Genomic DNA, 13,440 nt, shown 5'->3' with positions numbered 1-13,440 from the left:
CATTGATATTTCAGACTAGATAATTCTTTGTTGTGGGGGCCATGCTGTGCATCACACAATATTTAGCAGCGTCACTGGCTTCTACCCACTAATGCCAGTAGTGTAGGCGTGCACGTGTGCGTGCGGACACACACGCACACACACATATGCTTATGACAACAAAAACATCTCCAGACATTGCCACATGTCCCCTGGGGACACAATTGCCCTCTGTTGAGAAGCACCACAGCAGACGGTTATGTAATCTGATTGCTTGTTTTTCTAATTGATCGTTGCCTTGTTGTTTTGTTTCATTAAATAAGATCTGAAGTCTCAAACAAACCAAATATATCACTTTAAAAGATTGGATGGCATTTAAATAGTTGAAATAACTAAAGTCACACTAAACCAGCAACCTTATTTTAAAATCTACGTCTGTTATTTTAATAATGGCATAATTATCCCCAATTTTGACTAGAATGAAACCTTATTATGGAGCGAGTGAGCGAGATGGACTGCATTTTCTCTGCCTTCCAACTTATGAATGATTCCACTTATAAGTCAAAAATAAGTAGAAAATGAGTATATTTGGTGGCTTTGTTCTCTTTTATGGGGCTTTTAAGATAATTAGTTAAATAATTGAGTCTCTGATCCAGAAGGTAGGTGAAATATGCCTATAGAATTTATCAGTGAGTTAGATGGACTGCTAGGTGGGAAGCTTAATAAAATATGCCCGCATGTGATTATTCTGAAAACCCCTCAACATTACAGAGGCCCTCTTCAGTACTAAACAACCAAGGAACTCACTATACCCTGTGGTCTAGGGACAGACATCTGATAAGATACCTGGACACAATACATAGATCAAGTATGATTCAGGCACCTGGGTGGCTCAGTCGGTTGAAAGTCCAACTCTTGATTTTTGGCTCAGGTCATGATCCCAGGGTCATGGAATCAAGCCTGCAGCAGGCTGTGTGCTGAGTGTGGAGCCTGCTTAGGATTCTCTCTCCCTCTCTCTCTGCCCCTGTTTGCGCACGCTCTCTCTCTCTCTCTCGACCAAAAAAATTAAAAAAGTAAGATCCCAACTGATCTTTAAATCCAGGATCTCTTACTGGAATCCTGACCCCTTTTCTTTATATTCCACTTCTCAATGCAATTCTCTAAACCTAGTACTAAACTCACTTGTATAATGCAGAATAAAAACAAGAATTATAATAACTATCATTTACTCTGTGCCAAATACCATGTCAGACATATCATCACTACAACCCCATGAAATGGGTTTTAGTATCTTTGTTTAGCAACAGAATAACCAGAAACCAGGCAAAAAACAAAGGCAGGATACCAGCTCTTACCCAATCAGACTTCACAACCTGACCTTCCAATTCTAACAGCAATCCATTAACATTTACTGAGACCTACCCACATTGTTTCACATATTATCTCATTTAAGCCTTATGAAATTAATATGCATGGTGATTGTCATTATCCCCATTTTGAAAAAAAAAAAAAGGAAAAGAAAACCAAGATTGAGCAACTTGCACATGTCCACCTAAGCTATTTTTACTAGCAGAGGCAAGATGAAAACTCAGGTGGTCAAACACCTGAAAACATGTGCATAACCACCACCATATGTACTCACCTGTATAGAACACAACCTACAGATATATACAAGAGTGGGACAGAATCAGCTCTCTTAATATTGAACTGACTGGACAATTTAACTGTAAAAACAGAGGTACCCAGCCCTGGTTTTTACTAATAATGTTCTACTTCTGCATTCTGCTCTATCAGATTTCAGTATTTGTGTGGAAGACTTTTGTGAAATAGATGAAGTTGAGTGGGAAGAATGTTTCTTGTCTTAGATTGTTTTGGCCCTTCAGGTAGGTAGCACAGTCAATTTGAATGAAAACAGTCCTGAGAAATTGAATTAGAACAGTTGCTGTGTGTACTGGCTGAGTTTTCTTGGGTCAGACTAGCTCCTAAATCTCATGAGTACCCACCTTCCTCTCCCCACCCATTAGTGGAGCCATTAGTGTTTTTTCATTGATGGAACGTTTGGTAAATAAATGATGAAATAATTTTACAAAATAGAGGATGGGAAACAGGCCTATGTTTCCTATAAAACTGTTTCGACACAGCTGGCTTGTTCACTTGTAAGAGAGTCCTGAGGCCACTAAGCTGTGAAAGGAATAACTAATTAAGTAGCACGTATCTTTAAAAACAGTGAACAAATATGAATGAACATCAACTTTTGAGAAATTCTTATTTAGTTTCAAAGTCAGATGATACTTGAAAGATGGATTCAGAAGTTGCCTTGACAGTTGATTAATTGGCCAAAAATATTTTGAGCCCTCAGTGTCCTAAGGCAAAGCAGAAGGCTATTGTGTTTTAATTCTAATAACAGGCACCATGGAATATTGTTTTAAAATAAAATTTTAAAGCTAATTTAAAGCCTTCATTATCAACGATAAAATTTTCATTACTCTTTCTTTGTGGGTGGGTATCCCTTCAGGAAGTTTGATATCCCAGAGAAGGTTGTCTTTTGTGTTAGATGGTTTGGTGCAAGGGATAGAAACCAATCTCCAACTAGCTTAAGCCCAGGAGGGATATACTGACTTATGGCAGGGCATGATGAAACTGGCCTTAAGGGTTACTGCAGTCAGGCTCTCAACCACTTTCAGAACATGCTGTCTCTCTCTGTCTGGAATATCTGCTTCATTCACTCTCGATCAGTTTTACTGGTGGGGGACTCAGCCTCAGACACTCTGAATTTATATCATTACAGAGAAAGAAAGGGAGCTTCTCTATCCCAGCTTCAGTTGAAAAAATCCAAAGAGAGGATATTGGTTGGCCCATCTTGTGTCACATGCCTACCTCCTATCACTGTTGCCAGAGGGTGAGGTACCATCATTAACCTAGCCTGGAAAAGACACCATATTTGTGGCCAAAATGGGTGGGAACTGCTTCTAAAAGAAGGAGGCAATGGGTTCTGGCCAGACAAAATAATAGTTATTACATCCTCATCTATTTTTGGTGATAAAAGGAAAGTAATTTGGCATATGAGAAACAGATCCTTGATAATATGTATCACGAAAACAAGCAAAAAAGAAAGGAACAAAGAGGAACGAGAGATAACATTGTGCTTGAATGCAGTCAAGAGAATTTTATAAACATGTCAAGATGAAAGTCCAACATTTCAACAGCAGACACAGAAATGGGCCATTAGGCAACCTGATTCTATTGCCGACAAAAACACCCTCTATAACTGATAGGATATGCTGCAAGAGAATTAAGTACAGAAAGAGTGATTCTCTGAGAGACTGGTTTGTGGTAGAATATCAGGCAGTGAGGTGGGGCCACAAGAATAAGAAGGTGGATGGTGGGTATGTGGGCTGTCCTAGCTTTGCTTGCAAGTAATTACTTTCTTGAGCATTCCAACTCTCAAACTTAGGGAATTTACAACATTGCAGTAGTTCTTGAAATAGTTCGATCATCCCAAGTTCAATTTTGCTAAGAAGAAAGTGACCCAGGGAGGACACCGGCTCCCAGGAACAGAGCTGGATTCATAAAGAGACCCGAGCTTCATGTGACTCCCATGCCTAGTCTTAACTAGGTAGCACAGACAACAGTGGAAAGTGAGGGGCTTCCTTTCTATGCATGCCTTTTTTTTAAATGCTTTTGAGTTACTGATAAAATTCTGTGGACGTTGTTTCAATAGACCAAGTGTTCTCTTTCTTACTTGGACACAGCTGTCTATCTATATATCCCTTGTCAGAAGTGTTGAAAATGAACCTCCTCCAAAGGTTTCCATCAGTGTTGATATCATAGGAACACTCAATCATGTGGATTTTCTTTTTTTTCTCCCTCTGCTTCCACACCCTTCCAGATGATAGACATGATGTACTTTGTCATCATTATGCTGGTGGTACTGATGAGTTTTGGGGTCGCCAGGCAAGCCATTCTCTTTCCCAATGAAGAACCATCATGGAAATTGGCCAAGAACATCTTCTACATGCCCTATTGGATGATTTATGGGGAAGTGTTTGCGGACCAGATAGACCGTAAGCAAGTTTATGATTCTCATACACCAAAGTCAGGTATTGAACTTCAATTGGGTCATGTCTTTTCTGAGTTCATTTGTTTGTTCTCAATAAATGGCTCAAGATAGAGGACCAATTCCTAGCTTGCTATCTTGGAGGTAAAAAACAATTATAGAAGGTGAATATACAATTTTAACAAAGTAGTCCTTGGGTGTTTTTTCTGGTATGTCATCACTGTGACACAGATTGACATCAGGTGTACCAAATTTAATGAAGAGCCATTATAAAAATGGTTCCCCCTAAATTATTTGGGGATTGAAAATCCTAGGGCCATGTGTTGAACATTTCAATATTATTAATATATTATGTCATTACTTCCCACCCCTACCCCAACCCCCAGCCTGTAAAAACTAAATTCCTTGGATCTGACTTCAGAACAAATAAACAAGTCTCTATTTTGCCATCAGAATTCAAGAGGGCAAACATCTGCATGGTGTTTTCCTTGCAATGGAAACTATTCTCTAGCTCCTTTTCCCACTGTCTTAAATTATGTGCTATTGAGACTCAAAAGAAGCTAGTAGTCATTGCCTGGAAGTATGGAAAATGCCTTAGGTTGTAAACTGAGTTGCTTGCTGTAAATGCCAGGGGTAAAAAAATAGTATCTATATCATGAAATGATTCAGTGTGAGGAGCAAGTGCCCGCAGGCTTTGATGTTTCATGCCCTAATAGAGGCTGATTCTCTATAATAAACACCCTCTTATATAGAGTTTGGAGATAGTTGTATCCTATGAATATGTTCCAGCATTTTATTTGGACCAAATGTCAGGGCACACCAGGCATTGGGACATTATTTGGGAAGAAGGCATCAGGAAAGAAGTATCTTTCAGTATGGAGGAACTGGATCCCTGGAGCACCTACTTCCCATTTTCCCTAAGGAGTTTGGCTCTAGAAATAACATCCCTCCAACACTGTCGAATTAACATTTTTGAAACATTTTTTGCTGACAAGCCAGCCATCTGAGCCCTGGACTGTGGACATGGATTAGGGTTACATAACCAGGTAGTATAGTTTATTAAGAGCAGGAGCAGAGACTAGTCAGCATCCCCCTCCACCCCCGCCAATCCCAGGTAGGGCTGAGACCAAGTAAATAAGGAGCAAGCAGCAAAGAGTCTGAGCCCTCTGGGCCCATGTAGAGCATGTGTACATTGGCAACAGGATACATTAATATGTCATTTTCCCTCCTGTGATGGATTTTGAACAAATACCTTTCTTAAAATGAGTTATCTGAGGCCAGAAAGCTTTTGGGAACACCTCATTGGAACAAATATTCATTTCAGGAGACTTAGCCAAGCTCACTGAGGAAGAATTTTTAACTCCATCTCCTAGTTGGCAATGTGCAACCTTCACCACGACAGCTTTCCAGGGTCTGGGGAAAACCCTTTCGGGATCCTTTCAGCTGGTCCCTAAGGGCAAAACGACTAAAAGCCCATCGACGATCATTTTCCTCAGAGATTAAATGTATTATTTCCCCCCCAAAAAAATTGCTTTCCACATATGTTATTTTGCCTTCCTTAGTTTTCCTTTCTTCCCCAAAATGAGATTAATCCCCCATGGCTGTTTTGACAATGCAACATTTTGGGATGGGAGAAGGAAGGAAGTGTGGGTATGTTTTATAAATGGGATTCTGTCTGTCCCTCTACAAGTGGCCATTTATTGATGTTGTACTATGAGCCCAACCTAGTGCAACAGACACCACCATCTGGCTGAATAAGAGGATTTATTATTGTTATTCTAAAAGAAGGGCTGATTGTAGTTTAGAACTGGAACACCCCCACCCCACCCCAGAGATGAAAGAGAGGTGTTTTGTGTGAGTGAAGTATGAAAATAGATGTCCCTCGTTGTTCATTAGATCTGTGGTGCTCTACATGTGTGAGAATCAATTTCTACCCCAAATCTCAATATCTAAGTGACCCAGCCTTGGATGGATGCAAACTTCATGACACCCTTCCCTGACTTACCTTCTTTTTTGACATTCCAAAATTGGCTGCAATGGTAGCCAACTGTTCTAAGCTAAATCAGCCAGTTTGCTGTTTAGAGTGCTAACGAGTATTTGTCCTTTCTCAAATGACCCCCAAATTGGTCATTCCATGTGGCCAAGGTCACAGAACATCCCTATTTTTAAAATAATTTGATTTTCATGTTATGGTACTGGACAAGCCCAAGGGGCATTGGGTGACTGCCCCACCTGGTCATTCAGAATTGCCCAGGAGACCTAAGAACCAAGCCATTTGAGAAAGGTACAAATCATTTATGCTGCCCTACGGTGTCTTGCCTCTTTTTTGTGCGGTGTCCAGGCTGGTTTGTGAAGCATGTGTTCAGGCTGATTGGGTCTCATATCCACCTGGACCCACGGCCCTGCCCAGGGTCTGCCAATCCCATCCTGCAAATGTGCCCCTGTGTGGGCCTCTCCCGCGCTGCTCATTCACACACACACACACCTTCTCAGAGCGACTCATTTCTAATGTGATGCACGTGTTCCATATCTAACTCTGTTTTTAACTGCAAAACTGCTGAGCCCATTTCATGTTTGGGGAAATGATCTTTCTTGGCATAATTGTATATGGATGTATAATGGGCCCCAAGGGGCGGGTTATTACTGTCTGTCTTATATCTCAGAAGGGAGGACAGCTTTAATGCCCTCACTTCCGGGAGGCAAAGTTACTGAACTACAGATTTTTTTACATGCATTCCTTTTATTTTTCTTATAGTTTATCCTAAGCCCAGAAACTTTCAATAAGGTGAAAACAGCTGAGATGAGACTTCTAAGGTTACTTTCCAAATGTGCTCAAAGACTAAAAGCAAAAGAAATAAGAAAGAATGGAGTCACTGTAAAATCACAAAATAATTTAGGTGGTTTTCGCCTCTAAACTAGGTTAGATTAACACAAATGACAGTCTGGCATTAATCTCGATTATCTGTAGAGGCTAAAATATTTGCTTTGTGTCAGGAGCAGATGCAAATGCAAGATCGTGATTGGCAGCAGCAGATAATGAAACAAACTGGGGAAGGGACAGTGATGGTCTGCTCTCTCTGGACGTTTTGCCCTGCACCCTGATGAACTGATAAGAATTGAACTCACTGTTGTTGGCTTGGTTTAGTTTGGGCTTGTGGTTATTTTTCAAACGACCCCAGATCATCTTAGATGTTGACGTTATATATAGTACTAGCTCTGTAAGACCCAATGTATGGGCTACCATTCAGTGACTCGGGCCCCAGCTTGCTAAAGGTATTGCTACCAAACGATGACATCCTTATAAGTGTCTCATTAAGGTGACCCATGTTGCATGGCATCTGAGAGCTGGTCAGGACCCCCCTGGAGCCTGACAGGGGGGAAAAGCCACTTAGAGAAAAGAAGCAACAGCACATTCATGCCAAGGCCAGGGCAAAGCTAAAATTAGGTGGATTCTCACCAGTTGTGATATCTGGTTCCATGGTGTGAAGTACCTAGAAATATACCTTTGTTGGCAGAGAAGATGGGGTGTCTCTAGCTTCCTTGAGCCTCTGGATGAATGAGATTTCCCTTTATTTACAAGGCATCCTTGTGTTGCCTACCACACACACAGATTTCCCAGACTGTACCAGGGCAGGGGGAAAATGAATCATGCTCTTGAATGCATTAAATCAGGGTCTAAATTTAGCCCTTCTTTCTGCTGCTCTGAGTATTTTTATAAGTTTGGGTAGTAACGTGAAAGCAAAATGTCCAAAACTTACTTTTTACCGTAACAACTTAATATTATTTGGCTGTTCCTCTTGGCCTAAATTAACTATCCAATCTATTTAATGCATGGCGTCATTTTTTCTAAAACACTTCTTTGTATTACTTTTCTGTCTCAAATGATGTGTTCCTCACTTCCAGTGTGGAAAAATGCCTGCTTGTGGCAAATCTTAGAACAGCATGAACAGAGAACATGGCTATTGTTATGCATTTCGATCCTTGGACTCCAGTTTTGGAAACTCAGGGCTCTGCATCTGTTTGGTATTCAGGACTGACCTTCTCTAATGGATTCAGAGCACACTAATGCCTAACAGCTATAGCGTGGGGAGTGCTGCCTGACCAAAGAAAGTATTTCGGAAAAGAAAAACTTGAGCCAATGCCAACTTTTGGGAAAGGGGGAATTGTTTTGCTGGGTTTTGTTTTCGCAGATTGCTAAGGAAGCAAGCCAATCGGAGGCACCACCCCCCTTTCTCTGCCCCTGAAAGTCAGCTTACATTCTAGAGAATATCCACCCGACTTGTTTGCTAATGCAAACTGAGACTTAGTGAGTTTACAAACAGCAGACAGGCCTTTGTGATGATTCAGTACGCTATAGCGATCAACATTTGCTCCTCTATCATAATATTCATTTAGCCTTTGCCCACAGGTTGGGCCCCATTTTTAATCCATTCAATGGATGTTTATTTTCGATCCTACTATGAGCTGGACACCAAGGTAAAGAGATGCACATGGCAGAGATATTGTCTTTAAGGAATTTACAGGCCAAGAAAGGCAAACTGACATTGACACTATGTATGTGGAGATGGAGTCCCAAAAGAAAAGTGGTCGGTTCTTCCTAGTGTGAGCGTGGGGGCCACAACAGATGAAGCCTTGCAAAGAATGGGAAGGTTGAACTGAGACCTGAAATGTGAGCAGATATTTGCTGGGCAGATGGGAGCAGGGGGCTGTGAAGGAGAAGAATGGCACTCGAAACGGAGACTCAGCGTGGACAGTTCCAGGCACAGCAGGTAGTTTAATATGGCTGACCGTAGGGTGAGAGGCAGGAGGCAAGAAGCAGAACAGATGGGTCTAAAGAGAGAGACAGTAGTATAGATCTTGGAGGACTTATACTCCATGTTCAGGGTGGTACCATGATCTGACATGTTTTAGTCAGAGCTCTCAAGCAAAAATATAAAGATGGGAGGTGAGAGCACACTAGCTAATACAGTAGCAGTTGGAATGGAGAATATAGGCAGCATGAGACTTTAAAAAGGTAAAATCAGAAGAACTTGGGCAGAAGTCAGGTGGGGCAGAGGATGGTGGTGGGGAAGTGGAAGAGGATTTAAGACGGAGAAGCTAACAGGTCACTCTAGGGTTTCTGGCTTAGTCTCAAGAATGACATCATTTAGTGAGATAGAGAACCTAGCAGTAAGAACTATGAAGGAAGGGGGATTTGTTCAGTTGGAGTTGGATTGAGTTCGAGGTTCCCCTAGGAATTCCAGGAAAACCATGAAGAAGGTTATTTTGTGTCTAGGTCTCTGGAGCTAAGTAGAAAGAGGTGGCCTGGTGGTACAGATCTGGAGATCAAGAATATAATTCCAGTTAAAGCCAAGGAAGTGGGTGAGCTTGCCAGGGAGCACAGGTAGAGAGAGAAAGCCAGAGTAGAGCAGTGGAATGGAGGACAGTATCCAGTGCAAGAGAGGACAACAATTAGGTGAATATTTAGAAAAAAGTCCATACAGTTAGACCTTTAGGAAGTCACTGATAATTTTGGCCAGAGGATTTTTATTTCAAGAGTGCATGCAAAAACAAATTACAGTGATTTAAGAGCAAACGAGCAGCAAGGCAAAGCATTTACTAGGGAAGAGAGAGGGAGAAGTGTTGTGTCTGTGTGGAGGTGGCAAGGGGAGGAGGAAGATCAATGAAGTGGGGCTTTGAGAAGAAGAGTAATGTTTTGTAATCACCACTTAGGAAAGCCACTAAGTACACATCAAAGGATTGCTTAGGGCCACCTATTTGCATAGTTAGGTTGTCTGTTTTCTCAGTCAAGACTCAGCAGCCCAGATCAAGAAAAACAAATAGTTGGGTTAATCCAAGATTGAAGCTTTGCTATGCCAGTATGGCAGAAAGAAAGGAGACTACGTGTTTTGAAGATGGTTGCAAGGGTCCTTAAAGTTACACATTATGAGGTCTAAGATGCAAGGAGAAGAAAATAAAGGTATAATGTTGCTAAGTACCTAGGAGGAAAAAGAATGGACAACAAAAGACTAGAGAACTAAGTGCTTTGAGAACTAAGGATCCTGAGACATGTGGTGATAAGATGTTGTGGCCAGAGAATGGTAAACTGGTATTCAGAGTCCAGAGCTAGGACAATTTAGGATAATGATAATGTCCAGAATAAGTTCTAGGATATTTTGGAATTCAGGCCAAGCATCTTGAAGCTAGGTTCTTCTGTGTTTGTCAATGCAGATACTGAAGTGTCCATAGTGACAGAAGAGGGAGTGGACAGGAAGACTTTAATCAGAATGACCTGAAACTCAAAGGAGAAGGGCTTTTTGAGCAAGAGTGAAAAGCAGTGGTTTGGAAGAGGCAAAGTATCAGTGACAATGCAGACATTACTTATGGGGACCACAATGGTGGATGTACAAGAGTGTGCAATTTTCATTCGAGAAGGTTTCAGGGTGTCTTTCTGAAAAATGAGATTTAGTGAAGGCAAGAAAATGAAGATGGGGGTGGGGGTGGGCTTATAAAAGTATGAGAAAGCAGAGGAGTATGTGTTCAATGACAAAGGTGTTCCAGAAGGCTCTGGGGAAAGGGAGAAAAGAGAGAGATAGTATGTGAATGAAACACTTTGAAGCAAGTAACAGAAAGAGAATCAGGTTGTTATCTGTTTTACACAAGCATCTACACAATTTTTTTTTAATTCGAGTTAAGTTAAATACAGGTGACTATGGATTCATGCATCACACACACAGAAAGAAGGGTGAAATCAGGGGATCCTAGAATTGATAGCCTGCTGAAACTTAGCTGAATTTTCAATCGAGAAAAGAACTACAGCCAGGTTGAAGAACTATGTACTGAACAAATCATCATCGTAGTCTGTGTACAGAGAGTATTGTTGGACAGCTACAAGGAAGAGAGGAAAGAAAAGGGAAGGAGAGAGGGAGGGATAAGGAAAAGAGGAGGAACGGAAGAAAGAGGGAAGGGAGGGAGGGAGGAAGAAAGACAGGCAGGTGCTGCCTTGTTGAGGACAACTAGGGAAGGAAGAGGGAGCTTTGGGGCCTGACAGTGGGACTGGATAAGACCTGTGCACACGGCCCTGCGAGCTCAGAGCTGGGCTGCGCTGAAGGTTGTTACCATGCATCCTGTAACTACAGGCTTTTCCAGAGGCACAGTGTTCTGACCGAACGCAGTGAGGCAGATGGCTGATTTCCACTCAGAGAAGAGCAGAGCACCCCCCTTCTGATAACATGGCAAGATTTCAGCTGCTTGTATTAACAGCAACCAAAAAATAAAGGCTGATCTCCACACAGGTTAACTGTTAGCAAATAGGCTCACATGCTAATTTTTTTTTTTTTCTCAAATGTGACAAAGTCCAGATACACCTGCAGCCTCAATATTGGGGGACGGGGGGAGCAAAGTGCTCAAGATCTCGAACAAGATACTGTCCAGTGGAGCGAAGAGCTTCCTGTAGCTAGATTGCAGACCACGTCTGCCAAGTGATGTTTGACTGAATTGCTTGGCTTCCGGCCAAGTTGGTGGTATCTGAAGTATCAGGCCTGAGGTTCAAGCTGAGGACATGCTTCGCAGGAGACCCCAATAACTTCAGGTCAGATACAGAATTTTGAGTCCTCGGCTTACTGACACACTCAATTCAAGTTGATGACATCCACTGATGAGTTAAGGATAGAGGGAGTGATTTCTTGACCTGGGCTATGGTTACACGGATTTTCATTTTATACCAGACATATATGTTTTATGGACTCTTCTGTATATATGTCTCACAATGTAATATAAAAGGGAATAAAGCAGACAGCCTGCTATCACATTTTCCAGATTCTGATTGGAATGAGTTCATTCATACAGTGACTTTTACTGAGCACTTCTGTGTGCCTGGCACTGGGCTACGAACTGGGAGCTAGAAAGAGACACGCTTCATTGCCTCGGCTTTGAAAAAAGTTTAATGGAGAAGATTGACAAGTAAACAGATCATTGCAAATCACCGTGACACATATTTCCATAGAATGGATATATAAAGCCTGAAGAAAAGAACACACTTATTTGGGGGTGAGGAAGGGGAGATGTGCCAAAGCAAAACAAGAGAGGACAAAGTACAGTCAGAAAAATTCTCCTGGGGGTAACAGGTAAGCTGGATCACGAAAGATGTTAAGAGTTTTGCAGACAGATGATGGGAAAGCATTTAGACAGAGGGACTGTCAGGTACACAGCTAGAGAGGGGTGACAAGGTGTGCCAGGTAGAGACATATGGAGATAGCAGAGAGATTCCCTCCCTGGACCAGCCGTTGTGGTTAGTACCCCCTACAAGGTGCTCCCAAGCCTTCTTGACCTACCCTGGGCCAACACGTGGCATTGGATGTATATCCCCCACTGGACAGTATGCATTTTTGGAGAGTAGGTGCCAGGGTCGGTGTCCATCTTTTTTTTTTTTTTACCACATTTGAGTGAATGAATGGAGAGGAGGTTGCAAAGGGCTTTGTAGGCCAAGCAACAGAATTTGGATCTCTCTCTCTCTCTTTTTTTTTTTTTTTTTTTCTCTTCTGGGAAATTCACAGCTCACCTTGTATGGAGCCCCTTTCTAAGTTAAGTCTGGTTTATGGACTTCGTGGGTTGTGATTGCCGAGTGGGGAGACTGTGACTGGAAAATATACAACCAGGGGGCTCATTTCAGGAAAACTAGAAAAACCAGAGAAGAGCCCTTTGTTCCCAAATGTCTTCTGAAGGAGAAGTAGCAAGCTTCAAAGAATCTAAACATCCCCTGAATAGGTTAAACCTACTGACTCTTCTCCCCTTAGTGTGAGGTATTTGAATCTTTAATCTTAACCCCCAAAAGAGCTGAAATCAGCATTCGGGGAAGGAGAGTTAAAATGGGGGCAGGTAATGAAGCAGATGGCTCAGACTGGGCGAGGCCGACTTTGAGCAGCCAGAGGACAGCACGAGGCGACTGTGTGCCCGGAGGGCAGAGAGTGAGACAGGGCGTGGGGGAGGTTCACAAGGAGAGAGGTGGCAAAAAACAGCTTTGCCTACAGTGCAGTTTTGCCAAAGGCCCCAGCCGATGCCCGGCTGCCTCCAAAAACCATCTTCCATGCTGCCTGCAGTAAATTGCTGATGCCTGAATTTAAATATCGAGATTGCTTGAAGTTCTAAAAGCCTCAGGCTCTCCCAGTTCAGTCTGCAGGCACTGGGCTTCCCAGCTCCAGCTTCTCCGGTTCAGCCAGGCTTCTCCACATCTATGCCACCCCCCGATTCACTGCTAGAAGACTAGCAGAGGTGCAGAAGAGAGGGAGGAAGGGGGGCGGGAATTAAGTGCATTCGGGTACCACCCTCTCTCACCTTTTCCTGCAGTTCATCCTTTACCTGTCTGCAAATCCATCAAAAATCCATTTTTTCAGGGAACTCAAAGCTCTAAAAGCCCAGGACAACCA

The 13,440-nt window shown here is 42.4% G+C and overlaps 1 protein-coding gene across 1 annotated transcript in view; it reads left to right on the top strand.

Annotated features, from left to right (window-relative positions):
* The window catches only part of LOC122204457 (transient receptor potential cation channel subfamily M member 3), an 89,324-nt gene that overhangs the window by 41,184 nt on the left and 34,700 nt on the right, over window positions 1-13,440 (top strand). Inside the window, exon 12 of the mRNA XM_042911958.1 lies at window positions 3,869-4,043. Within this exon, the coding sequence (XP_042767892.1) occupies window positions 3,869-4,043 (175 nt within the window). The remainder of the gene's footprint in view (window positions 1-3,868; window positions 4,044-13,440) is intronic.

Source organism: Panthera leo, chromosome D4, assembly GCF_018350215.1.
Source record: "Panthera leo isolate Ple1 chromosome D4, P.leo_Ple1_pat1.1, whole genome shotgun sequence".
Classification (NCBI taxonomy): Eukaryota; Metazoa; Chordata; class Mammalia; order Carnivora; family Felidae; genus Panthera; species Panthera leo.
This window is presented reverse-complemented; position numbering and strand designations above follow the sequence as displayed.